At 41.2% G+C, this 27,153-nt stretch overlaps 1 protein-coding gene across 2 annotated transcripts in view; it reads right to left on the bottom strand.

The window, feature by feature from the left end:
- The window catches only part of Kcnq5 (potassium voltage-gated channel subfamily Q member 5), a 557,372-nt gene that overhangs the window by 189,136 nt on the left and 341,083 nt on the right, over positions 1-27,153 (bottom strand). For both annotated transcript variants that reach the window (XM_052745346.1, XM_052745345.1), the window contains exon 2: positions 4,739-4,829. In XM_052745346.1, the coding sequence (XP_052601306.1) occupies positions 4,739-4,829 (91 nt within the window). The remainder of the gene's footprint in view (positions 1-4,738; positions 4,830-27,153) is intronic.

The following is a 27,153-nucleotide window of genomic DNA, read 5'->3' as shown; positions in this document are numbered from 1 at the left end:
TTTTTTTTTTTTTTTTTTTTGGTTTTTTGAGACAGGGTTTCTCTGTGTAGCTTTGCGCCTTTTCCTGGATCTTGCTCTGTAGACCAGGCTGGCCTCGAACTCACAAGACTCTGGATTCTTAAAAGTAGTCATGTAAGATAATGCTGATGTAGCTGTTGTTAACGTAGGTTGTCACAGTATTGGTGCTTCTTATTTTGCCATTTTCCTCAAATCTTATTTACTGAGAAATCTTTGGTAAGGAATTAATTTCACAGATTACTTTGCTAAAAGTAAAAACAAAGCTTGAAATAAAGTTTGACCAAGTGGTGCCTGACTTCCGACACTTAAATCACATCCTTGAAGGAAGCAGGCCAGTAGCATTTTACCCAAGAGAAAGAGTAAGTGAAAAAAATGAATAGAACATTAACTCAGTTTAGAACATGGGCAAGTTTATGGATCTTAGTTTTATACTAGCCCTGGATGTGCAATTATGGATGACATGTTGGAGTGTCCTCTTTGGGTCATGGGATGAAGAGGTGGAATCTCCTTGGGGCCCTAGGCAGTGAGCAAGACAGTATCCACGTAATGATCTACGTGCAGTACACTGGTGAGCTCAATGAGACTACAAGAGGGAAAAGAGAGTACCCAAGACTCCTCTAGGAGGTTTGTTTGCAGCCAAGCTTGCCGGCAGTGTGTGTGCTCTTCCTAGATGTATGGGTGTCTATTATTTTCACAGGAGTTACAGAAAATACCTTACCATAGTAAACATACTTTCAAGGAAACCGAAAAGAAATGGAGTTATGACAAAATATATAAAATCAATCATTTTTTATATGTAATTATAAATGCTCTTCTAGTATTGTGTTTTCACACCAGCTAGGTATACCAAAAGATTAAAAATCACATTATTTCAGTGTGGTGGCATGAGTCTACAATATGAGCTACTAGGAGTCTGAGGCAGAATTGCTTGAGCCAGTTCAAGGTACATAGCTAGAACCTGTCTGATAAAATGGATAATTTACTATAAACTTTTGTGTAGCTGGAAGTGTTCCTGTGTCCCACCTGGCCCTGAGGTCCCACAGCTGCTTATAAAACAATCACTCAGAGGCTTATATTAATTGTGAATTATATGGCCTATGGATCAGGCTTCTTGCTACCTAGCTCTTATAACTTAACTTACGCCATAACTATTAATCTATGTATCACCACATGTTCCATGGTTTTACCTGCACCCCATTACATGTTGCTCCTTGGTATCTCCCTTTTCTCTCCATTTTCCTTTCACTATCTCTCTTGGTTTTTCCCACCTGGCTCTATCCTGCCATGCCATAGGCCAATGAAGCTTTATTTGTCAACCTATCAGAGCAACACATATTCATAGCATCCAGAAAGACATCTCACAGCACTTTTGTCTATATTTCAATAGCTCTTTCTATTATTATTTTAAAAATAAAATTTTAGGTATTCTCTATGTTGGCAGCTAAAACCAACCACCCACCCAACCAACCAGCTAGCCATCCAACCAATCAAACAAGCAAGCAAGCAACCAACCAACCACCAACCAACCAATAAAACCCCAGTCAGACAGAGCAGAGCTCTTTGAATTCTGTTTGATTATATGATCACAGGGCAGACAGTCTTTGAAATCTGATTAACCATCTCAAAAATACATATTATAGGATAGGAAGAGGTTTTCTAAATCATTCATAGTTCTCAGGGTTTATAATATTCTATAATTGAATGTCTGTGATATATGCTGTATTAATGCACTGTGAAAAATATTAAAATATTCATGCTTTCTCAACTTATCAATTTACAATGAAAACACAATTGTTTTATTTTAATTGCACCTTTTTTTTGGAGATGGCACTGAATCTTAGCTTTGCAAATATAGTCTACTTATTTCTAGGTAGGTCTGTGTCTAGAACATATATTAGCTTTAAAACTGACACCCTGAAAATGTAATGCTACAGCCCCTCAAATAGGAAAATTAATAACTTTTTTTCCCAGTGAACAGTACCCTTCAGAAATATCTGTCTGCAGCATGACGTCATTGCTCATAATGAAGGCTCACCTGCAGAAACACTTTGTCCTGCTTTGCCAAATCTGAAGACATTCAAGATTGACAAGGTTAGAGCTGGGTGTGTAGCTAGTGGTAGAGCACCTGCTTAGCATGAATGATGCCCCAAGTTCAGCCTTTGGCATCATAAGAATGATTAAAATATCAGCATCCCTATTTACTAAAATATATGCTAGTTGCTAAATATGATCAGTTGTTCATGAGACAACATGCTTGAAAAGTCAAGGTTTGAATCATTTTGGGGTTTACAAAGGCTGAAATGAGATGTGTTATATGGATTTCATCTTACTATTTAGAAACTGACTAATGATAGTGGCGTTTATATTCAGGGATTTTGAGAATATAACCCATCAGTTTTGGATCCTTGTCTTGGTTATGAATTTAGTCTTTTTATGGGATTCCTGGTGGCTGATAATTCTAAATATATAATTGTTCATGGAGTTGATCAATGCTTTTTTAAAAAATTTTATTCCAAAGTCTGAAAGTCAGATTTACATTTTCAGTCTATAATTCCTTGTTCTGTATGGACCTAAAATCAGCTGAGCCCTAGACCTCAGCCTTCAGAATCATTTATAATAAGCAGAGGGATGGGCTAAGATAAAAGCCTACTTGCTCTTCAAATGGAAACTGTGCAATGGAACAAACCCCCGGAGTGCTTTTCCTTTCTCTGTTCTCTCCCTTGGGTTTTGGAAATGGAAGTCATAACACTAGCAATATACCACTGAGCACAATGTGTATGGAGACAAATTGGAGTAGATTCATTCTCAATTCAAAAGTGATTCCTCCCTAATATAAAGACTTGGTGCTAGCTTACCAACATCAAGCACAAGTTAGCCATACAAAAGCAGAGGCAGGAAAGCGTCTGTCTCCTCTCATATCACGTGAGCTGAAATCCTTCCTTTCCTGTCTCTATGACACAGAATCATAGCCTATCCAATGATTTTTTTATACAATCAATCTCTGTTAGTTCACAGAAACCATCTTTTTTTTTTTTTCTCACACAATTTCTAGTTTTATTCAGAGCAATAGAAAATTAATACTCTGAGGGTTAAGAAGAATCACATGAGCTCAATCTCTATACAATCACAAGGACAAGCCACACATGGCAAAATCATGTTCTTCCATAGAGACATGGTTTAATAGCAACAACAAAACTGATTGGGAGACAAGACCTTTTGCATAAACTAAAAGCCACCTTCACCTTCTTGATTGATGAGACATTGTAAGATACCAGGGTTTTCAGAAATAGCAAGTCCTCTATACAACAATAGAAAGGGGGTACTGAGCCCCTAATATGGACTGAGACTAAACATAGGAGTTTGAGACTTTAAAAACAGCTCTGAGTTTGGCTCCTGCCCAATCACTTCCAGATATCTCAAAACCCTCTCATCTGTCCATGAAATAAAGGCATCATAAGAGGGTCTTTAAGCCAAATTTAGGGGGCACAGAAAATATCCTGTGACATACCAGTTCTAATTATTGGACCCTGTAGCTACAGGATGGCCCACCTGTGTAACAGCAGTGGAAGCTACTTTTAGTCTATTGAAAACAAAACCAGAAAACCCCAAACAACCAAGTTAACTCTGGGTCGGGATCTTAAAACCACAGCACCCCAAGCAGTCAAGGCCCTCCTCTGAGGAGTGTCAGAACTCTGGCTGTCATACCAGCATGACAAGTACTGGTCCCATTTCTGGAACACCCTCATGTCTGGCTTTAGAAACCCACTGTGCCGGGCAGTGGTGGCACACACCTTTAATACCAGCACTTGGGAGGCAGAGCCAGGCGGATCTTTGTGAGTTCAAGGCCAGCCTGGGCACAGAAACCATCTTAATCCATCTCCCCTCCTCCCTCTGCTGCACCATGCTTCACAGAATTGAGTTGTTCCAGCTCATTCACAGAGTTCTGAGAATGTCAAGTCTAATAATTTTGGACTATGTGAGCCAGGTTGAAATGGATGTAAATGAACCAAACTTTCAATCAGATGTGATTGGAGCATGAAGTGCTATGGGTTCATTGTAATAGAAACTACAAGAGCTTAAAAGGCTCAGAATAACTCAAACTAAAATATCTTGGGGTCTTTTTCCATTTTAAAGAGAATTGGATAATTCTGTGTGGTTGCGGACTGACAGCATAATGGAAACAGAGAAATCTGCAGTTTCTCACCAGGTAACTGCATTAGCAGCGCACTCATAATACAGTCTGTTAGTTGAAAAAAGCATAAAGGGACTTCTGTTTTCCTATGAGGAGCTACATTCACAGTTTTTAGTCAATTATACTTAGCTATTGCTAAATTCAGTCATTGGAAAGTGCTTTCTACCCTGTAGCCTTCAGCAATAGTGAGAAATCACATGCACGCTGATTTTTGTTATAATTGTTTATTAGCAGAGGCAAACATAACCAAAACTGCCTTTAAACACTGCCTTCCTCTCAGGATGTACCTGCAGGACATGATATTGTTGTCTAATAGCATCCAGAATGTTCCTGCAAGGATTTCTCATGTTTGACTACAGGTTACATTCAATGATCTTTGACAGTTTTGTGATTTGCAGTAATAGTCTTTCTGGATAAAATACAGGATAAAATACATAGCAAAAATAGTATACAGAGTTGTTACATTACAGAAACTTTATGTACATTCATATATATGTATAAATTTATAAATATATATGATTTACTCACCAGAATTAAGAGGCAACTTGAAGCCAATTTTGTGTGCTCAGGGATGGTAGAAAACACTGACAAAATCAAGCAACCAAATACAAGGAGAAAACTGCAAAGTAACAGAAAAAGAGAAATTTGATGAGAACCGTGTAGAATCATCACAAAACAGAGCACTAGATCCACTCGAATGAGCTAAATAATTACTGAGCATTTCAAATATCACAGTCCAGTAGGATATTTAGTGTAAATGGGGCTCTTTTGCAACTTTCCTGATGAAGACAAAGTTTTATGTGTTGGTGTGCGCGCGCGTATAGTGTGTGTGTGTGTGTGTGTGTGTGTGTGTGTGTGTGTGTGTGTGTGTGTGTTGTGTGTTATGTGTTGTGTGATGCTGTATTTAAATGTTAACACTTAGGAATCCATGAATTTCCCATACAACTTCTCTCCTTAAAAGAAACCCTAAGAAAGATCAAAGAGTGGGTCTGGCTCTTCTATCTGGGAATGCCTCTTACAATCACTCTTCTTTCTAAGAAGTGGAACACACTTTTGTGTTTGTCAAGTCTATAAACTATCAGGCATCACATGCTATTATTGCTAAGCTGGGTGCCCATTGCCAGAGTCTGATAATGCTTGTGGATTCTAATTTGTAATTTCTTTATATTCATAGGAAGAACAGGGGGGATAAAAGATGATTTTCTCTGCCACTCATGCATTTTGCAGCTTTTTGCAGCCAAATAGCTAGAGGAAAGGACTTGAAGTTCTGTCTACTCACATTTTAATGACAGGGATCAGAAGTAATGAGCAAGTATTTTTTATCAGTCACTATAATGATGTTTCTATGAATATGGAACTTCTAGGATCAAGGCAGGGGTATGGATGGCAGCTGAGCTCCCACAGAAAATCTCAAATAAAAAGGGAAGTCTGTTCAAAGCTGAAGCTGAAATGCAAGCTATCAAAACAAATCAGAACCCCCAAGTGAAGTGCTAGGAACTAAATCTTACCATTACTTGTGTCCAGAGGAATCTAGGCACATGGGAGAGGCCAGGAGACATGGAGAGGAAAATAAGAGGTGCAAGATGGAAGAGCAGTAACTCCATGTGATACAATATAGATTAATATAAATGGATTAATTTAAGTTATAAGTTAGGAACAAACCCAAGCTATAGGCTGAGCTGTTGTAATTAATAAGAAGTCTCCATGTCATTATTTGGGAGCTGGCTGGCAGGGCAGAGAAAGACTTTCTACATGCCAGACTGAAATATTTGCTATCTGGGTCCCTAGAGAAAGTTTCCTGACTTGTGATGGATAATTTTCCTCACTTTGATGGAATAAAAACTTTGAAACCATGGGAAAGACAAAACTCCCCTTTAAAGTCCTTTATGCCGGGTGTTCTGTCACAGTATTAAGAAATCTGACTAATGCAACTACGTTCTTTTCTAATGATTCGTAGTTTCCGTGTTAGCATTCTGTCATTGATGGAGATACCTATTTTAAGGCTACAAGCAAAATACCTCCATTGCTCTGGCTTCCCAAGGGCTAGGGATGGTCAAATACATTCATCAGTTCAGTCCTTCCTTTTTTTCTTTACCATCTTTATCCAATCAGAAAATATTAAGTATGTAGTAGTAGGTTGAGCCAGATGGTTATCACTATAAACAAGGTAAATTTTCTTAACCATTTTTTGCCATATTAGGTTTATTGGGGTGTCCAAAATGGTAAACAGAAGTAAACATGAAATTAAATCTATGAGGAATAACTGCAGTGGCAGGAAAGTATAGGGTCATAGGACCATAAAGGAGAGGAAGGTTTAGGTAGCATGGGCTGCAAAATTTGTGATTTCAGATGTAAAATGAAAAGGGACTAGTTGTTTACAATTATTTAAAATTTCATGATGAAGATAAGAAAGCATGGGACACAGTCAGACACTCTTTTAATTGTGGGTCTTCATGAGAACACAGAGTATTTTATATCATAAATAAAAAAAATCATAATTGCTTCACCTTGAACAGTGATTTTTTTCTATCATTATTTCAAGATTATGGTATTTATTAGACTCTGGCTAGGGGATATTTTTAATGCATTAATAATAAAGGATATACCTTGCTGTATCATAAGCATGTTTGATACTTCAATCCTTGTATTTCAATATAATTTTATTTTTTGTAATTATGTATATTTTATGCATTTAAGAACATTCTGATAAATGGCTTATAGACTTCATTAGTCTGCTGATGTATCCACAATACACCCATACACAAAATTAAAATGCTTATGGTGAAGGGCTAGGAAGACAGGGCCTCGAGCTGGAAGATGGTCTTGTTTGGTAGCCATCAACAACTTGCCAAGGTAACCTTTATGATCAGTTTAAAACTACCACGAGATAAACATATTCCTTCAAAATTATTCCATAACAGCTCTTGGCTTTTATTTTATCTGAAGCATTTTTATTTTGTTTTAGATAAAATTCATGCTTATCCAAACTTTTTATGCCAACCTTCCTTTTGGAAGGCGCTGATGATTTTGGGATGAGAAGAGTACTTAGGAGAAAGTAAATATTACCAGTTTCAAGGCTGCTCTGTTTAGCCAAGAAAAGTGTCATCAACTTTTTTCTGTTAGTTGATTAAGAATCAATTTCTGAGATTTAATTTATCAAGAAGATTGAGCTAAGAAACATAGGTTCTTGTTTGAACAAATGATGTCCTGATTCCAAAGCCTGAACTTTCAGAGCAGGTGCACTTAGCTAGAATTAAAATGACATGCAAATGAAGCACCCAGAAAAGCTCAGCTGACACTTTGCCAGAGGAAGCTTAGCAGGATCCATTATTATCATACACACACACACACACACACACACACACACACACACACACACACACCTTCAGTTATTCACAAACAACTGTGAATGATGCAATGCAGAAATAAGACACAGAGCTTATATTTGATATGGGCATTTCATGGAGCTTCAGTAGGTACAAATAGGCTTTGCTGATCTACCCAGAAGGCACTCTTCTAAAAACATTTTGGTGGACTATGAGCTTTGCTGAGACACCATTGAAGGAGGGGAGACTATCAAATCATACACGATATGGGGTTATAGGATTAAAATATAGCATGCAAATAGACATACAGAAACATTGAAGAAAGACAGACCTTAGAAATCACTTATTAAAAAAATTAACCACACCTATGATGTTTCATAAAATTTCAAGTATTGCTATGATGAGTTAGGCACTTTAGTCTATTGTATGGAAAATGTTTGTATGTGCATCACAAATTATGATGACTGAAGTATGCATGCTGGTATTGGTGACTTTACATGACCTTCTGGCCCACATTCATATGCCCAGAGGCTGAGCTGTCTAATGAGTCAAAGCAGAAGCTCATTGTTTGACTCTTGTATCCTAAGTTTTTCTGTCTTTATAAATGCCCTTGCTATGTAATTTTTCATGAGAGATACCCAGTTTTCACCTGAAGTCTCTTCATAGCACATCTCACCTTTCACTGCAAAGCAGCACAAGCTTAGCATGACACTTCAGTATTTTTCACAGTGAGGTATTAGTGGCCTATGTATTAATACCCTAATATAATGATCACTAAAATCTCTGTGAAGTTTCAACATGAGATGTTACATATTACATGGGGTATCAAAAGGCAATCAGAGGATTTGGAATAGCACTTTTTGCTTCTTTATTTGTGTTTCTGAGGAAGGCTCAGGGAAATATAAATGATTTAGAACTTGGTCTGAAAACCCCTAAGCAATCCAAGAGGCTTCTATCAGAGCAGAGGCTCGACTCTGTGTAAACACCATTTTGGGCATGCTTAGACTGATGCTGACTTCAGTGATCAGTGAATCCACGTGACCAGAAGCTTCCCTTGCACTCCCCATAGTGGTTATTTTTAAGGATCAGTGAAGACATTTGTTCTATCTCTTTGAATCCTTCTAGTGTCCTGAACCTACTTTATGCCCACTCAGGCCTGTTGGAGATAGCTCTACTCTTGGAAAACTGCTTCCTTCCTGGAGTCGACTCCATAGAGAACCTTTGCTGTTGGTCTCTCAGGCTCACAACAACAGAATACGTGCATTCCTACCTCCCCCAGAGAGTTCTTCATATACATGAGGAGGGTTTTACCCTGGCTTCCCCAGCAGTCTTCTGACTCAACATACCAAGGCTCCTTGTTGTCTACTTTGCATAGGAAACCCTGTCCAGACCTTGTACTTTGCTCACCACTGAGCTTTAAATACACCCACTCTGTTACGGCATCCCTTGATGTGAGTCTCTGACAATGTGTGACGCTCTAATGTAAGCAAAAGATCTGGCATTTAGTTACCAAAATGAAATAGTGCCGCTGTTCATTCTTGCCAGGAAACTCAAGTTCAAATTTTCCACTTCCCAGATAATAGCAAAACTTTGGTTTCAAAAGGACTATCTTAAGGACACTTTAGTTCCTCTCTCTTTGCTACCACATCACAGAATCTAGGGTGAATCTGAATACAACTGACCTGTGTCCTAAGAGTACACCCATACTGGTCCTTAATGTAATTATTTTTTCTAAACTATGTTTGATTTTTCTGCTCTTTCCTTGAAAAAGAATAATGACCATTTAACCAACATACAATGTTTTGAGAGTTTCTCAGTATTTCACATCGTACTGGTTCCTGGAGGCATGCCATAGGACATCCTTCCCAGTATTTTATTGCAAAAGATATCTATATTGCTTCTGAAAAAGGATGACAAAGACAGGTATCTTTGAGCATGTTTGTATCATGGCTTTGGGTGTTAGGATGCTCAAATGCAAAACTGATTGATAATAGCCCATTTAGTTATTAATAAGAATGCACATGTCCATGTATACTCTTCCTTTCCAACTTCTGTGCGCTTTCCTATCATTATTTGATCTCCCCTGCATTATACCTGTCTAAATGTTTAGAGATGCTGTACCAGAATCTGTAAACTCAGACATAATTTGTGCTCTCACAGGCTTTCTGTTTCAGCAGGAAGGTAGACTTCTTATTGTCATTATCCATTTGCGCGCACGCAAACACACACACACACACACACACACACACACACACACACACACACACAAAATTGATCAACTCTTTTCTGCATGATTCAGGGTAAGCTTAACCAAATGACTAAGGATGCCAGTGATGAATCTATGTTTTTATCTGTCATCTCTCTTTGAAATAAGATTGTTAGTGCAGCTTGCAGCTCAGTTCTTTGTTAGGAATTAACTACAACACTGGCTCAAACTTAATGTAAATCCAAATGAAGAGACTTTGTTCACTTGGACTCAAAAGTCTTCCTATTTGTTACTATATACATTATTATGTTAATATCCATTCATTTATGCTTAGCATGAACTGCCAACTCTGTTTTCTCAGAACCTTCAAGTGCCCGACATTGTCTTCTGGATTTTACTTTCAATGCTGTCTTTGTCTCTGGGGGAATTTTTACCAGGGACACAGTCTCTGAAGGGTCCTGTCATCCTGTTGAAATTTCTCTTTCTATTCCTTAAGCACAGTATAAAGCACTTTTCAATGCTTTGCTGAAATTAAGACATTTTATCTACTCCATTACTCTGCCACAGCAAGCTGGTAACCCTATCCAACTGAAAAATAAGCATAATTTAATGTTCTTGCTCTTGGCAAATATGTGTTACTTTCTAGTAATCACAGTTACTCTTCTGAATTTATTATAAAACACTGCTTAATATTCTATCTGAAGTATTTCTAGGAACTGCTGTCAAGCTTATCAGTATGCAGAGTAAGGCCCCACTTGCTTTTTCTTGTTTGTCTTTTGATGATAAGAATGTTTTCCTCTCTCTGACCATTTGGAGCCCATCACATTTTTACAGGATTATTGTAGATTATTAATTAAAGTCACTCATCATCCACAAAAGCCTCAACACTTTACAGTAAAAAAAACATTGGGCCAGAAATATGAACTCACAAGTAGCCAACATCTTAAACCATTTTATATTTTCATTTTCTCTTATCATATTTTTTTCAAGCTGCTTGAGTTTGAAAAATTATGATGTCATTGATGGAAAGGAAGGACCAGGTTAGGGTTTGAAGAGCTTTGATTTTTCTGTGTAATCATAACAATAGTGACATGCAGTAGTAGGAATATTTCTTTCCTATACCTATTCTTTACTTCCTCAGAAAAGACCACATATGCTAATTAAAAAGTTCACACCCATTACTTTACATTGTATGTGTGTATCTGTGTGTATGTATGTCTGTGTGTGTATGTATGCATGTAAGAGTATGTCTGTGTGTATGTATATGTGAGTGTGTATGTCTTTGTCTCTCTCTCTCCGTGTGTGTGTGTGTGTGTGTGTGTGTGTGTGTATGTGTGTGGTGTGTGTGTGTGTGTGTGTGTGTGTGTGTGTGTGTGTGTGTATGTGTGTGTGTGTATCTGAGTATGTCCATGTGAGTAAAAATGCCCTTGGAGGCCAGAGGCACCAGATCTACTCTTTTTTTTTAAATTTTTTAATTTTTATTTTGCAATACAATTCAGTTCTACATATCAGCCAGCCATGGATTCCCTTGTTCTCCCCCCTCCCGCCCCCCTCACCTTCCCCCCAGTTCACCCCCCATTCCCACCTCCTCCAGGGCAAAGCCTCCCCCGTGGACTGAGATCAACCTGGTAGACTCAGTCCAGGTAGGTCCAGTCCCCTCCTCCCAGGCCCAGCCATGCGATCCTGCATAGGCCCCAGGTTTCAAACAGCCGACTCATGCAATGAGCACAGGACCCGGGCCCACTGCCTGGATGCCTCCTAAACAGATCAAACCAATCAACTGTCTCACCTATTCAGAGGGCCTGATCCAGTTGGTGACCCCTCAGTCATTGGTTCCTAGTTCATGTGTTTCCATTCGTTTGGCTATTTGTCCCTGTGCTTTATCCAACCTTGGTCTCAACAATTCTCGCTCATATAAACCCTCCTCATTCTTGCTAATTGGACTCCCAGAGATCCACCCGGGGCCTAGCCATGGATCTCTGCATCCAGATCCCTCAGTAGTTGGATGGGGTTTCTAGCACGACAATTAGGGTGTTTGGCCATCCCATCACCAGAGTAGGTCAGTTCGGGCTGTCTCTCAACCATTGCCAGCAGTCTGTTGTGGGGGTATCTTTGTGGATTTCTGTGGGCCTCTCTAGCACTTTGCTTCTTCCTATTCTCATGTGGTCTTCATTTACCATGGTCTTGCTATGGGATGGTCTGTATGTCAAATGTGTTGCTGATTGGTCAATGAATAAATCACTGATTGGTCAGTGGCCAGGCAGGAAGTATAGGCGGGACTAACAGAGAGGAGAATTGAGAGAACAGGAAGCTGGGTGAGGGAGACACTGCCAGCCGCCATCAGGACAAGGAAGATGTAAAGTACCGGTAAGCCACAAGCCACGTGGCAAGGTATAGATTAATAGAAATGGATTAATTTAAGCTGTAAGAACAGTTAGCAAGAAGCCTGCCACGGCCATACAGTTTGTAACCAATATAAGTCTCTGTGTTTACTTGGTTGGGTCTGAGTGGCTGTGGGACTGGCAGGTGAGAGAGTTTGTCCTGACTGTGGGCCAGGCAGGAAAACATTAGCAACAAATGGCGTCCAACGTGGTGGCAAGAGTTTCCACCTAAAACCTGAGAAAAAAGATTCTAAAACAGAGCTAAAAACAGTTTCTAATTGTCTCTTTCAAGTTAGCGGCAGCCTGCCGGTTTGAGCTACTGGCAGGTTCCTAGTGTGCGTGCATGCTCGACCTGCAGTATGGTGGGAATGAGGCCTCTGCAAGTGGCACATTAAGCTGTGTGGTGGATTTAGCCTTTGCTAGTACAAAACAAAAAAAAAAAAAAGAGGTTTCTGGGCTACATGCTGCTTTGATAGAAAACTAGACCCACTATTTCTGAGAGTTGATGGCTCCCAGAGCTGGCGGAAAATGTATCACCACCATGTTGGGAAGCTGAAGTGGGCGGAGCCAGCAGCGCCAGCACCGTTTCAGGCTTAGAAGGCTGCAGTTCAAAGCAATAGGCTCAAGCTAATATAAAAAAATAAGCCATGTAAAGATGGCTACCACACAGAGAATCTGGATTATGTTCTCTTTGATATTTGTAACTAAAGAAAAACATTTGATTACAAAAGCTGTTGAGTTATGCCAAAATGTATATTTTAAAGGTACCTTGACTTCAAAATTTGGATGTAAGGATATGTTGCTTTGGAAAGGAGGCTCTGCTTTTGTTTCCACAGAAAGCCAGAGGCTATGGATTTGTTCCAGATTAAGACACATCAGGTTTGACCAGCCAAGACCACCTGAAAGGTCTCCGATGACACCATGGCCCAGATGATCCAACATCCAGAACGGTTTTAAGGCAACTGGCTCGGATGATACACCCTCATGGACTACTCCATAACCCTAAAATATTCTTTGTGTCCCCATAAGATACAGCGGCCCCCTCCAGCAGGAAGTAGTAAGAGAAGCTACGCCCAAATTCCCAAATATACCAAGCTGACTTTGGAGATGTGTAAAGGTTAAAACCTTCCTTTTTAAGAAAAGAAAAGGGGAAGTGCTGTGGGATGGTCTGTATGTCAAATGTGTTGCTGATTAGTCAATGAATAAATCACTGATTGGTCAGTGGCCAGGCAGGAAGTATAGGCGGGACTAACAGAGAGGAGAATTGAGAGAACAGGAAGCTGGGTGAGGGAGACACTGCCAGCCGCCATCAGGACAAGGAAGATGTAAAGTACCGGTAAGCCACAAGCCACGTGGCAAGGTATAGATTAATAGAAATGGATTAATTTAAGCTGTAAGAACAGTTAGCAAGAAGCCTGCCACGGCCATACAGTTTGTAACCAATATAAGTCTCTGTGTTTACTTGGTTGGGTCTGAGTGGCTGTGGGACTGGCAGGTGAGAGAGTTTGTCTTGACTGTGGGCCAGGCAGGAAAACATTAACAACATGGTCTCTTATTCCTTGTTCTCCCTCTCTGTTGTTGATCCAGCTGGGATCTCCCGCTCCCCCAAGCTCTCTTTCCCTCGACCCTCGCCCTTCATTACCCCCACTCATGTCCGGGCTGTTCATGTAGATCTCTTCCATTTCTCCATCATTGGGTGATCCCCGTGTCTTTCCTGGGGTCCTGTTTTCCAGGTAGCCTCCCTGGTGATGTGAGTAGCAGTCCAGTCATCCTTGTTCCACATCTAGTATCCTCCTATGAGTGAGTACATACAATGTTTGTCTTTCTGAGTCTGGGTTACCTCATTCAGGATGATTTTTTCTAGATCCATCCATTTGCCTGCAAACCTCATGATGTCATTGTTTTTCTCTGCTGAGTAGTATTCCATTGTGTATATGTACCACATTTTGTTTATCCATTCTTCAGTTGAAGGGCATCTAGGTTGTTTCCTTGTTCTGGCTATTACAAACAATGCTGATATGAACATAGCTGAACAAGTGCTCTTGTGGTGTGGTTGAGCATTCCTTGGGTATATGCCCAAGAGTGGTATAGCTGGATCTTGGGGGAGATGGATTCCCAATTTTCTAAGAAAGCGCCATATTGATTTCCAAAGTGGTTGTACAAGCTTGCATTCCCACCAACAGTGGAGAAGAGTTCCCCTAGCTCCACATCCTCTCCAGCATAAGGTGTCTTCAGTGTTTTTGATCTTAGACATTCTGACAGGTGTAAGGTGGTATCTCAGAGTTGTTTTGATTTGCATTTCCCTGATGATTAGGGATGTTGAGCAATTCCTTAAATGTCTTTCAGCCATTTGAGTTTCCTCTGTTGAGAATTCTCTGTTTAGTTCTATAGCCCATTTCTTAATTGGACTATTGGGCATTTTGATGTCTAATTTCTTGAGTTCCTTATATATCCTGGATATCAGTCCTCTGTCAGATGTGGGGTTGGTGAAGATCTTTTCCCATTCTGTAGGCTGTCGCTTTGCCTTGTTGACCATATCCTTTGCTCTACAAAAGCTTCTCAGTTTCAAGAGGTCCCATTGATTGATTGTTTTTCTCAGTGTCTGTGCTACTCTTAATCCCAAGTTATCACTCCAGTCCTGCAAAAGCTTTACTTTTGAGGGCAGTAGATGTCTTGGCTTATCAGGCTTATAATTTATCTGAAGTTACTGGTCTGAAAAGATGGCTCAGTGGTTAAGATCACATCCTGTTCTTCCAGAGGACCTGAGTTCAGTTCCCGGCACCCACATTGGTTGACTCACAACAACCTGAAACTAACTACAGGAGATCTGATGCCTTCTTCCAGGCTTCTTGGGAACCCTCCCCTAACATACACACAAACAAAAAGAAAATAAATCTTAAAAATTGAAATTATAATTGTGTTCTTAAAAATGAAAGAACTTCTGTTCTCTTCATATTTAAAAACACAAGCTGGAGCTGGGTGTGGCGGTACAAAACATCTTTAGTTCTAGCACTCAGAAGGCAGAGGCAGGTCGATCTCTTGAGTCTGAGGCCAGACTAGTTTACAGAGCAAGTTCCAGGACAGCAAGAGCTACATAGAGAAACTATGTCTCAAAAAACCAAATCAAAACAAAACAAAAAACAGAAATACCACCACCACCACCACCACCACTACCACCACCACCACCACCACTACCACCACCAGCAGCAGCAACACCACCAGCAAAAAAATGCAAACTGGGCATAGTGGCTTAGTGGTGCACTCTCGGTTACTAGGAAGGCTAAAGAAAGTGGATCACAGCTTTAAGGAATGGCTAGGCTAGCCCTGCAAAGTTATCTCAAAATAACAGTAATAATACTGAAATAAAGAGCTAAAGATACAGCTCTGCTGTAGGGCACTTGCCAGCGTGAGCATGGTCCTGGGTTTCATTCCCAGTACTGTAAAAAGCCAAACAAAACAAACCCAGTGTTAAGAGTCGTGACTCATGCTCATGATCCCAACACTTGTGAGGCTAAAACAGGAAAATGGAATTTGACATCCTGGATAACACAGTGAAATGTTTTCTTAGAAAAAAAAAAGGGGGGGGAAAGGAAAGCTCTGTGGATTTGGTTTCTTCCAGTATTCTTTCTTCCTCTTACAGGTCTCTGTCCAGCTCTTCACAGTCTGCTTTTCTATGTCCTAATTCTGTTTTCTTTCAGTCTGTCATTGAATGTATCAAGAGCAAGACCTCAGGTTGGGAAAGTTGAGACTTTCCTCAATTGTCCCATTTCCTGGGGTATCTCACACATCTGAACTTGAAGATGCTCAGTTAGACTGGATGAACTGAATGGATTTCGATCTGTCAAAGCTCAGGTTGGGGTTGGCAGATTGGCACAGCTGATAAAGGTGCTTACAACCCAACAACACAAGCCCGATGACCCTGGTTCTCCGCAACCCACATAAAGATGAAAGGAGAGAACGGATTCCACACAGGCGTCCTTCTGCCCTCCACATGTACATTGTGGCATGTGTGCCCCCTCACAGAGTAATAATAATTAATAAAAATAATTAATTTTATTAATTAATTAAGTAATTAATAATTAATAAAATTAAAAATCAAGTCTATAAAATATCACATGACTCCCCACTAACATATATAATTTATTTTTGTCTATTTTTGGTTTTAAATTAATGAAAAATATGAATATGTAAATTTGTTTGATACAAAAGTAATACAAAGTTATGGTGGGAATCTCATCTTTTGCCTCATTTTAATTTCTAAAGTTAACACACAGAGTAACACCATTCATCATGGCGTTCTCACACATACGGGCCATACTTTATTCTTCTTCTTGCCCATCATTCCCACTTGTTGCTCTCCTTCTTCCCAACAAACCATCCTGAAAGCCTACATGTTACATGTATTCTATCACCCTCTCTATCCCTCAGTTTGATCTCCCTTATGTTCTTATTCTCCCCTCTCCCTGCACCTTTCTTACCTTTGTCACACACACACACACACACACACACACACATCTATATTCCACCTATGAGATGAAATGTGGCGTTTGTCTTTCTGAGTCTGGCTTACTACACTTAACATCCTGACTTCTAGCTACATCCATTTTCCCGCAGGTGTCATGGTTTCAGTTATGTTTGGGGATGAATAAAATTTCAATGTGTTTACGTTTTACCTTTTCTTTATTCACTCATCAGCCTGATGGATACCTAGACTAATTCTCACAGCAGTAAACACAGATGTGCGGTTTCCTCTGTGGTATAATGTGATATCCTTTAGGTATATTTCTTGAATAGCTAGGTCATATGGCAGTTCTAATTATTGAGGACCCTGTACACTGATTTCCTCATTGGCTGGATGGGTCTACATTCCAGACAGTTGTGTACAAGGACTTTTTCCCCATCATATGATCACCATCATTTGTTGCTATTTTCTCCCTCCCTCCCTTCCTCCCTCCCTCTCTCCCTCCCTCCCTCCCTTCCTTCTTTCCTGTCTATCAAAAATAGGATGTTTTATTTGTCACTAATTTACGTTCTTTCTTTTTTTTAAAACACAATTTCTTTATTGATTTTTTTTGGGAACTTCATATCATGCACCCCAATTCTGCTCACCTTCCGGTCTTGCCATATCCTCTGCTAACCCCTGCAGCACCTCCCCAAAATAAAATAAAAAAAAAATCAAAGCAAACCAACCAACCAACCAAAAACAAACAAAAACAAAGAAACAAGCAAATACAAGAAAAAAAAAGCTAGCAAACCAAACCAAACAAAACTTTGTCTCTCCTCTTTCCCTCCTCTCAAACATCTCTTCATATTTTTCCTGGTGGCACTCGGAGCAGCATGTCACACAGTACACCCTCCTCCTGTCCAATCAGCTCCATTAGCGAATGTTCATTGCAATGAATCATGGTCTGGTTCAAGGCCCTTGGTTTATGGCACACCATCGTCATGGAATCCTCACTGGAACTCCTCTGGGATATCCCCTAGCTGCCCTGAACCACGGAGATCCTGCCGGCACTGTTACACACGACCAGTCCCTTCACAAGCTCCAGCAGGTCCCAGATGAGGTACATACCAGGGTGGGCCAACCCAAGACCTGGCTATGGGCCTGGGTGGTAGCTGAGCTGGTCATTCTGGGCCACTGGGGCCACCTGCCTCAGGTGAGGGGGGCAGAGCCAGCTTCCCTAAGCCCATGCCATCAGGGTCGGTTCTTCCTTGCCTGTGGGAAGGGTGGCACCATCTCTGAGATCAGGGGGCAAATCTCCCATGAGGGTTGAGATTATCTCTCTTGCCATACTATCCAGCGAGAGACAGGGTCAGCTTTCACTGGGTCAATGAAGGGCGGGGCTGGCTGAGGATGAACCTGATTTTATCACGCAAGGTTCCTATGGCCCGCTGAGGTGACACAGGCCACAGACATCAACATGGACCCTAGCTGCAGCTGGACCACAGACCTAGATGTGGCCCTTGGCAACAGCTTGTGCCTGGATGACACCCTGACTCTGGGTGGAATCACCAGCTACTCAGATTGGGATGGCTGTGGTGGAGGCATGGCCTCCCAACACCACCAAGGCCTGAAGTTGCAGCCCCAGCCCCGGGCTTCTGGGCAGCCATTGTTGGTAATATGGGACTTGGACTTCATCACAGAGCCCAGCTGCAGTAGGACCACAGACCCAGACATGGTCTTAGGCAACAGTCAGGTTTGGATGTCTCCATTGCCACCTCTTAGATCATCCTGGTCTCAGAGGTAGTGTGGCCCTTGGACACCAACATGGCCCCAGATCTCATGTGTCCACATGTCCTTCGATGGTGACAATATTCTTAGACATCAACACAGACCCTGGCTTTAGTAGGGCCATCGACCCAGACATGGCCCTCAGCTACAGCTCTGGCCCAGACATCACTGTGGCATTGGGTAGCAGCACAGGCCACTCAGATCTGCGTGGTCTTGGCTGTATCATGATCCTCGGTCACCAACATGGACTTAGGTGGCTGACTCAGGTGACTGACTTGACCCTGGGCATCTACATGGCCCTTAGTGGCAACAGGAGCCACATACATCCACCAGACCCTGGTTGCTATAGAGCCATGAACCCAGATATGGTCCTCAGGCAGCAGTCTGGGTCTGGATGTCACCATGGCCCCAGGTGGCAGCGAAGGCCACCCAGATCGACATAGCCCCAGTGACAGTGTGGCCCCTGGATATGAACATGGCCCCAGGTGGAGGCCCAGATCCCTGGAATCAGCATGACCCTTGATGGCAACAGGAACCATGAACATCAGCACAGACCCTAGCTGCAGTAAGGCCATAGACCCTGAAATGGCTCCCAGCAACAGCCCTGGTCCAGACTTCACCATGGCACTGGTAGCATGTGTCACTTATATCTGTATGGCCCCAGCTGCAGCATGGTCCTTGGGCACCAACATAATGCCTGGTGGCTGATAAGACCCTGGGCAACCACACAGCCTTTGGTTGAAACAGGATCCACAGACATTGACTCAGACCCTGGCTGCTGTAGGGCCACAGACCCAGACATGGCCTTTGGCAGCAGCCTGGGTCTGGACAACAGCAGGGCCCCCAGTGGCAGCACAAGTCACACAGTCCAGCATGGCTCTGGCAGTGGCATGGCCTTGGGACACCAACAAGGCCACAGGCTAGGGCCAGACCCCAAGCTTCCATGTGGCCTTTGATAGCAACATGGGCCACAGACATTGGCACAGACCCTGACTGATGTGGGGCCACAGACACAGACATGGTCCATGGCAGCAGCTCAGTCATGGATGACACCATGGCCCCAGGTAGCAGTACAGGCCAATCAGATCAGTGTGGCTCCAGCAGTGGCCCCTGGACACCTACATGGCCACAAGTGGCAGCTCAGATACTGGGCATCCTTGTGGCCTTTGGAAGCAACATGGGCCATAGGCATCCACACAGATTCTGGTTGTGGTAGAATCAAGGACCCATACATGGCCCTTGGCAAGAGCCAAGCCTGGACATCACCATGGCCCCAGATGGCTAGCAGACCTCCCTCATCAGCCTGCTCCTCACCACCTTCATTTCTTGCATTCTGCCTCTTTCTACAGCACACAAACTATTCAGCTTCTCTTTCTCTCCCATTTCTCCACCACAGATTTGCTCATCATGATAGGATTCACCTGCCTGGCATTACAAAGCACCAGGCAGGCCCAGGGATGTCTTCCTGCCAACCAGGGCCTAATTTGCTATCTTGATGATAGTCATTCTGATCCAGCTGAGATAGAATCTTAAAGAAGTTTTAATTTGTGTTTCTTTGATAGATAAAATTTATTTATTTTAAAAAAATTAAATTCATTTTACATACTAACCACAGATCTCAGTCTCATCCCTCCTCCTGCTCCCCCTCACCCCCTTATCCCTTCCTCCAAAAGGGTAAGCTCTCCCATGGGGGGACAGCAAAGCCTGGTACATTCAGTTGAGGCAGGACCAAGCCCCTTCCTCCTGCCTCAAGTGTAAGCAAGGTGTCTGACCATAGGTAATGGGCTCCAGAAAGCCAGCTCATGCACCGGGGATAGATCCTGATCCCACTGCCAGGGGCCCCTCAAATAGACCCAGCTACACAACTGCCTCCCGTATGCAGAAGGCCTAGTCTGGTCCCATGCAGGCTCCACATTTTCTGCTGCTTGTGTTTCATCTTTTCAAAACTGTCTTCTCAGGCAATTAGCCTCTTACTGGTTGGATTGCTATTATTTATTTATTTAACATCCCAACCACAGTTTCCCCTTCCTCCTTTCCTAGTTCCCTCCCCCACCTCCTCTCTACCCCTCCCCCCAATCTATCCATTCCTCCTCCAATTTCTACTCAGAAAAGGGCAGGCCTCCCACAGATATCGATAAATCATAGCATATCAAGTTGTAGTAAGACGAAATACCTCGCCTTGTGTTAAGGCTGGGCGAAGCAACCCAGTTTGAGGAATAGGATCCCAAAAGTCAGCAAAAGAGTCAGAGACAGGTCCCATTCCCCCGGTTACAAGTCCCAAAAGAAGACCAAGCTACACAACTGTCGCACATGTACAGAGGGCCTAGGTCAGTCCCATGCAAGGGTTTTTTGATGTTCCAACTTCTGCAGGCTTTTCATAGGCTTTAGACACCAATCCCTAGTCTGGTGTAAAACTGGCAAAGACAGGGTTTCTCTGTGTAGCTTTGCGCCTTTCCTGGATCTCGCTCTGTAGACCAGGCTGGCCTCGAACTCACAGAGATCCGCCTGCCTCTGCCTCCCGAGTGCTGGGATTAAAGGCGTGCGCCACCACCGCCCGGCTATAAGCTCTTTCTTAACTCTGTTGATCATTTTGTTTGCTGTGAAGAAACTTTTAAACTTCATATAGTCACGTTTGGTAAGTTTTTGGATCATATCCTGTGCCGTGGGTCTTTTCCAGAAAATCCCAGCTTGTGTCTATTTCTGTCAGCTTTTTACTTATGATTTCCCCTGACAGTTTCAAAGTTCCAGGTCTCATAGTTAGTTCTTTGATGCCTTTTTAACTGATTTTGTGCATGGTGAGAGATATGGAACTAGTGTCATTTTTTTACATATGGATTTTCAGTTTTCCAAGAACCATTAGTTTGGGTTTGTTTTGTCTCCATTCTATGTTTTTCAACCTTTTGTTAAAAATTGGGTGGCTGTAGGTATGTATTTATTTCTGGGTTCGTTGTTCGTGATCATTTGTCTGTTTGTCTGACTGTGCGCCAATCCCATACAGTTTATGTTTTATGGTTTGGTGGTGTAATTTGAAAGCACAGATTGATTGCTTAACAATTGCCTATCTTCTAAGGCACTGGTTCTTAACCTGTTTGTTGTGATCCCTTTGGAGGTTGCCTATCAGATATCCTGCACATCAGATATTTACATGATGATTTATAACAATAGCAAAATTACAGTTATGAGGTAACAATGAAAATAATTTGATGTTTTGGGGTCACCACAGCATAAGGGACTGTATTGGATGGTTGCAGCATTGGGAAGGTTAAGAACCACTGTCTTAAGAATTGTTGTGATTACCTGGGGTCTTTTTAATTCCATATGAATTTTAGTATTATTTTCCTAGTTATGTGATAAAAAACATTATTTTGATGGAGAATGCATTGAATACAAAGATAACATTCAGTAAGTTAGCCATATTTTCATAATATTAATTGTATAAAATCATTAGCATTGGAGAGAGAGAGCCTTTCTCTTCTGTTGTCTTCCTTAACTGCTTCAGTATCTTAAGATTTTCTTGTATATCCTCGGTCAGGGCTATCTGTAGAGATTTTTTTTTAAAGCTATTATAAGGGGTGTGGGAAAACCTTTGTTTAAATGGCTATTTTTACAATTAGTTAATTAATTAAGTTTTATGTGTGCTGGTATTTTGTCTACATTTATGCTTGTGCACTGAGACCAGAAGAGGGCATTTCATTCCCTGAAACTGGAGTTTCAGATAGATGTGAACTACCATAAGGGTGTTGGGAATCAAACCCAGGTCCTCTAGAAGAGCATCTATTGCATTTACCTGCTCAACCATCTCTGTTCAGCCCCCAAAGCTGTTTTTAAAAGACCCATCCTTCTGAGTAGAAGAGGCAATGTCTGATTGTAATGGCTGGGCACAGTCTTGCTTAATAAAACAAGGTAATGACACTATCTTAAAGGGCCTGAGGTCTGCAATTTAGAAATCCGTCAGTCAGGGCAATGTCTTGGCAAGCTGTTTCCGTGTCTTTTCCAGGAGAAATGATAGAGATGGAAACTCAGAGTATGTTGTTCTGAGATGAGGAATAGAAAATGAAAACAGTCATTCCTACTGCTATACATTCAATGTGAGAAAGAAGACAGCAGCTGACCTGATGTTTACGTTTTCGTTAGCCTGTTACATTTTCCTCTGAGAAAAACTTCTCCGTCTGGAATTACATATTTGTTTGCTTGTTTTGGTTTCTCTGCTAGGCTGTAACCTCTGTAAGAGCAGGAATCTTGTGTCTGTTGTTCACCTTTATATCTTCTGTTATCAAGAACCAAGTAACGGTACAGGTACCAATCAGTTGATTTATCCACGTAAGTACTGTGCATTCATGAGGGGCTCATACGTACCAGGCAATGTGCTAGATCCTAAAGCTATAGTGCAGCAGTGAACAAGCTATCAAACTTCTCTACCTTTCTAGAACTTGTGTTGGGAAAGATGGACAATAAGAGACACAATCACAAACTGTATACTGTACTAGAGAGAGAAAGTTGATAAAGGGGACTAATAAAAACAATATAGATGGCAGATAGGATAAAGAAGCAGGGAGAGAGAACATTTGAACAGAGTGGCCTAGGGACATAAATCCCATGATCCATTGAAGATGAAGTGATGATGACTTCGGAGGTCATCTTCCACAGGTCTCCTAGACATTGCTCCTGAAAAATACTTCTTTTGTGCTGTTTTTATGCTAATACCTTGCTTTAAAATTTACATTGGATCCTTGGAGATGGCTTAGTGAGCAAGAACATTTGGGATTCAGCACATGAGGACCTTGCTTGGATCCTTAGCACTCACATACAAAGCTGAATGTGGCTGCATGAGCCTGTAACTCCAGTGCTTGGGAGTAGATACTGAGGGTGGATCACCTAGTTTTCTGACTAGGAAGTCTAATAAGTAAAATAAATCAAAATCCAAACTGGGAGATCCAGGATCAGTGCAAGAGCCTGATTTAGGAATAAGACAGGCATGATAGATGAGGGATGTTTTGGCCTCTGGTCATCACATGTGTGCATACCTGAACACATGAATACACACACACACACACACACACACACACACACACACACACACACGGCTTATGGTTCCCCTCTCTTGCTACCGCCACACAAACTCCTTCATTTCTAAGACCTGCACAAGAACAATGAACTCTTCGTTTTCCCCACTGCGGACCTGCTAAGGTCTGTCTCCTTTCTGCTCTCTGTAAAATATCATCCTGCAACATAAAAGTGTGGCATAATAGGGAGTCTTCATGCTTCTGTATGCTGCTTTCCCTACCCTCATGTCAGCAAGTCCCACATCAACTTATCCCCAAGTTCCTGCTCTGTTTGTGCAGGAATAGGAAGAAAAGCAGACAGAGGGGGTCAAGGGGCACAGTGAATGAGTGAAACAAGTTATAACAGCACAGATGCATGAAAGACACCACGTTGTAGTCCACTGTTTGTATGTTAATCTCAAAATTAATAACAGGATGAAAATAAAAATAGATGTAATTGAGAACATCAAACTGAGAATCTCTGTTCTTATATAAATACCTAATTGAGTTAAAAATTCCCATTGCCACGGAATCGCTACATGGGCCCATTAACATGGACAACAATTACGACAACGAATTAAATGACTTTGCCATCAGAAATCCCTCTTTTTTTTAATAAAGGTTTTATAAATGTCTTTATAGTGAGATACTGTGTAAAGTATGAAATTATGGGGGCATACATCCGCTACAAAGATGGTGCCGAGAGGAAGTTAGCTCAAGTTGTTTATGCAGAGATTAGATACAAATGGTGCTGAGAGGAAGTTAGCTCAAGTTGTTTACACAGAGATTAGATAAAAATGATGCCCAGAGGAAGTTAGCTCAAGTTGTTTATGCAGAGATTAGAAACAAATGGTGCCCAGATGAAGTTAGCTCAAGTTGTTTACACTGAGAGTAGATACAAATGGTGCTGAGAGATTAGATACAAATGGTAATGAGAGGAAGTTAGCTCAAGTTGTTTACACTGAGAGTAGATACAAATGGTGCTGAGAGGAAGTTAGCTCAAGTTGTTTACACAGAGATTAGATACAAATGGTGCCCAGAGGAAGTTAGCTCAAGATAAGATACAAAGACCAGGAGATGATGTCAGTGCATAAACAACTCCTAAAACAAGGAAATGGGTATAGGATAACCTTTAAAATGATTGGTTGGTTCCTTCTATCCCTCCTAGGGTTCTGAGGTTTTCTGCTATAAAAGAGGCTTACTGCCTAACAATAAATGAGTTCTTGCTTGACTTGACTCTACGCTGCATCTGATTGTCTCTGGGTAAGAGGAAGGCTGGGAAACAGTCAAGCAGCACACTTACCTTTCCTCTGTTCCAGGCTACCTCTTCAGAGGTGACCTAAGTTCCTGGTGGGGCAAGACCCCACATGAAACAATGTGTAGCAAGATCTACATTGTTCAAACTATTTGACTCAGTCTAAGCAAACCCATCTCTAGACTGGCAATGTGAGAGCTGGGTTAGAATTATACGAAGAAGTGTTTGAGGTTGATTTATTACTGTGTTATGTTCACAGATGTCAGCTTTGATGAGTTGGACCTCAGTGCTCAGCACTTGATGACTCCAGTCCCTCTGAAACTGAATTGCCTTCAATAAATGTGCTGAAGCACTAAGAAGTTTCTAGGCTGTAGTGGATATGCAGCAATGAGTCTTAGTCAAATGCATCAGGCATTTTAAATCATTAAAATGGCCACTAATGATCCTGCTGGACTAGGTTGTTATGTTAATTAGCAGACAATATACAATGAGAAAGGGGCCATCTCAGAAGAATGTACTAATTATTATCATGGATGAAATAAAAGTTCTCAGCAAGGATGAGAAAATGATCTTTGTAAAGTCTATGTGAGCATGCCCATTAATGTTATAGTCTCCAGACGTTAATGTCAATGGAAAAACAAAGCCATAGAAACTAATCCAGTCTAGTAGTTTTGATAACACAAATTCATATGGATTAAAATTCCCATGATTTGTTTTGGCAGGTCTAATTCACAACTGAACATGAGGTATGGTATAGGTTTAAACAGATCTTCAAAGATGTTTGTTTGACCATAATTGTCTGGCTGGAATAAATTCTTCATAAAATTAAGTGTCAGATTATGATAATCACTGCAATTTCCACTACTATCATATTACTTGAAAATGAAAACTAGAATTTCTAAAGTATACTTATTCATTTATTTATTGTTGGAGACAAAAGTAAGAGGTGATAAAAGCATATCTTAAATCTTTTTTTGTCAGTCAACCAAAAGCTATTTTAAAATACTATACACTTAATAATAAAAAAATATCAATTTGATTGCTTTCAACTGGGGAGAGTCATATATAGCACTTATTTCAAACCTTTTTATTCCTTGAAAGGTTTTCTGAGAATACTCACACTCCATGGGAAAATCTCGGTGGGCTCTTTGTCACACATATATACAAGGAGATTGATCTTGTGCAATGACAGTATTTTAAAGCTGTCCAAGAGTAAGAATTTGAAATCGAATTGAACCAAGTTATGCTATATGGCCCAAGGCATGGAACATGACTACTGCTTCCCTCTCCTGTCTAATAAAGTGACTCAAACAGAAGAAAACAGAATCTCCTTGAGTAAAAGAGTCTTGGCAGTCAATTTTATGATGTGGGACAGCATTGGGAAAAGTAAACCCAGCAGACAATTGTCTCCAGAGAGTAATCACCATAAACTCTGAAACTACTCTACATGGAAGGATCTGCCCACAGAATACAGAAGCCAGATGATGCTCTAGGGACTGACCTACGGTGGCACTTCTTATTCTTGGTGACCAGAATTGAAAGGAAGCTGAAAGGAAATTTCAGTGTGGGTGGAGTCATTGAAGTATTTTATAGACCAGAGAACTTGGCAAGCAGTGACAGACACCAGACAGCACACACTTCCCCTCTCCAGAAATATATTTACAGCAGATTTAAAAACTGTAGACACTCTTCCAGGGACTGGTAACTAAACAAAATGGTGTACTTTTACTTTAGATGCTGCTGTACTGATGGTCATTAAGAATACCCTTCACCCACATGTTTTGTGTAGTCAAAATATTATAGGTGGTGATATTATGTTGGTAGACACCCACTGCATGGCCAAAAGGAAGAAAAAATGTGGCTGTCTCTAATATTTACCTGCCACGGAGAGTTCTAGAGATTTTTTTTACTTAAACTTTGTTTTTGTTTCATACACATTATGATGGTGGACATGAATGCTGTGGAATAGAAAAACATTATCTGTATGGATATTTGGCCCTAAATTCTGTTCTCATGGTCACTCATTTATCTCCACCTTTTAAGATTTATTTTTTATTATTTTAATTAGGTATGTGTGCTTGTGTGTGTGCGCATGTATGAGCGTGTGTGTGTGTGTGTGTGTGTGTGTGTGTGTGTGTGTGTGTGTGTGTACAGGTGCTAGATGAGTTCAGAAGAGGGTGTTGGGATTGTCTGGAGCTGGAATTACAGGTGGTTGTATGTGACTCAACAAGGGTGTAGGGAACCAAATTTGAGCAGTACCTGCTCCCTGAGCCATCTCCTCAGACTCTATCCTTACATTTACTTTGTTTTAAATTGTATTTTTAAAATATCTTACTTATTTTTATTTAGTGTGTATATGAATGAGTGCTTGTATGTGTGTATGTGTATCATGTGCCTGCTTGGTGCCCTCTCAGGCCAGAAGAGGGTGCTGGATCCCTCGGAACTGAGGTTATGAATGCTGGGGACCAAATGTCAGTCCTCTGCAAGAGCAGCAAGTACTC

Source organism: Peromyscus californicus, unplaced genomic scaffold (assembly GCF_007827085.1).
Source record: "Peromyscus californicus insignis strain IS unplaced genomic scaffold, ASM782708v3 Scaffold_19__1_contigs__length_69161282, whole genome shotgun sequence".
In the NCBI taxonomy this organism is placed as follows: Eukaryota; Metazoa; Chordata; class Mammalia; order Rodentia; family Cricetidae; genus Peromyscus; species Peromyscus californicus.
Note: the sequence above shows the minus strand (reverse complement) of the source record. Positions and strands in the feature narration are given on the sequence as shown.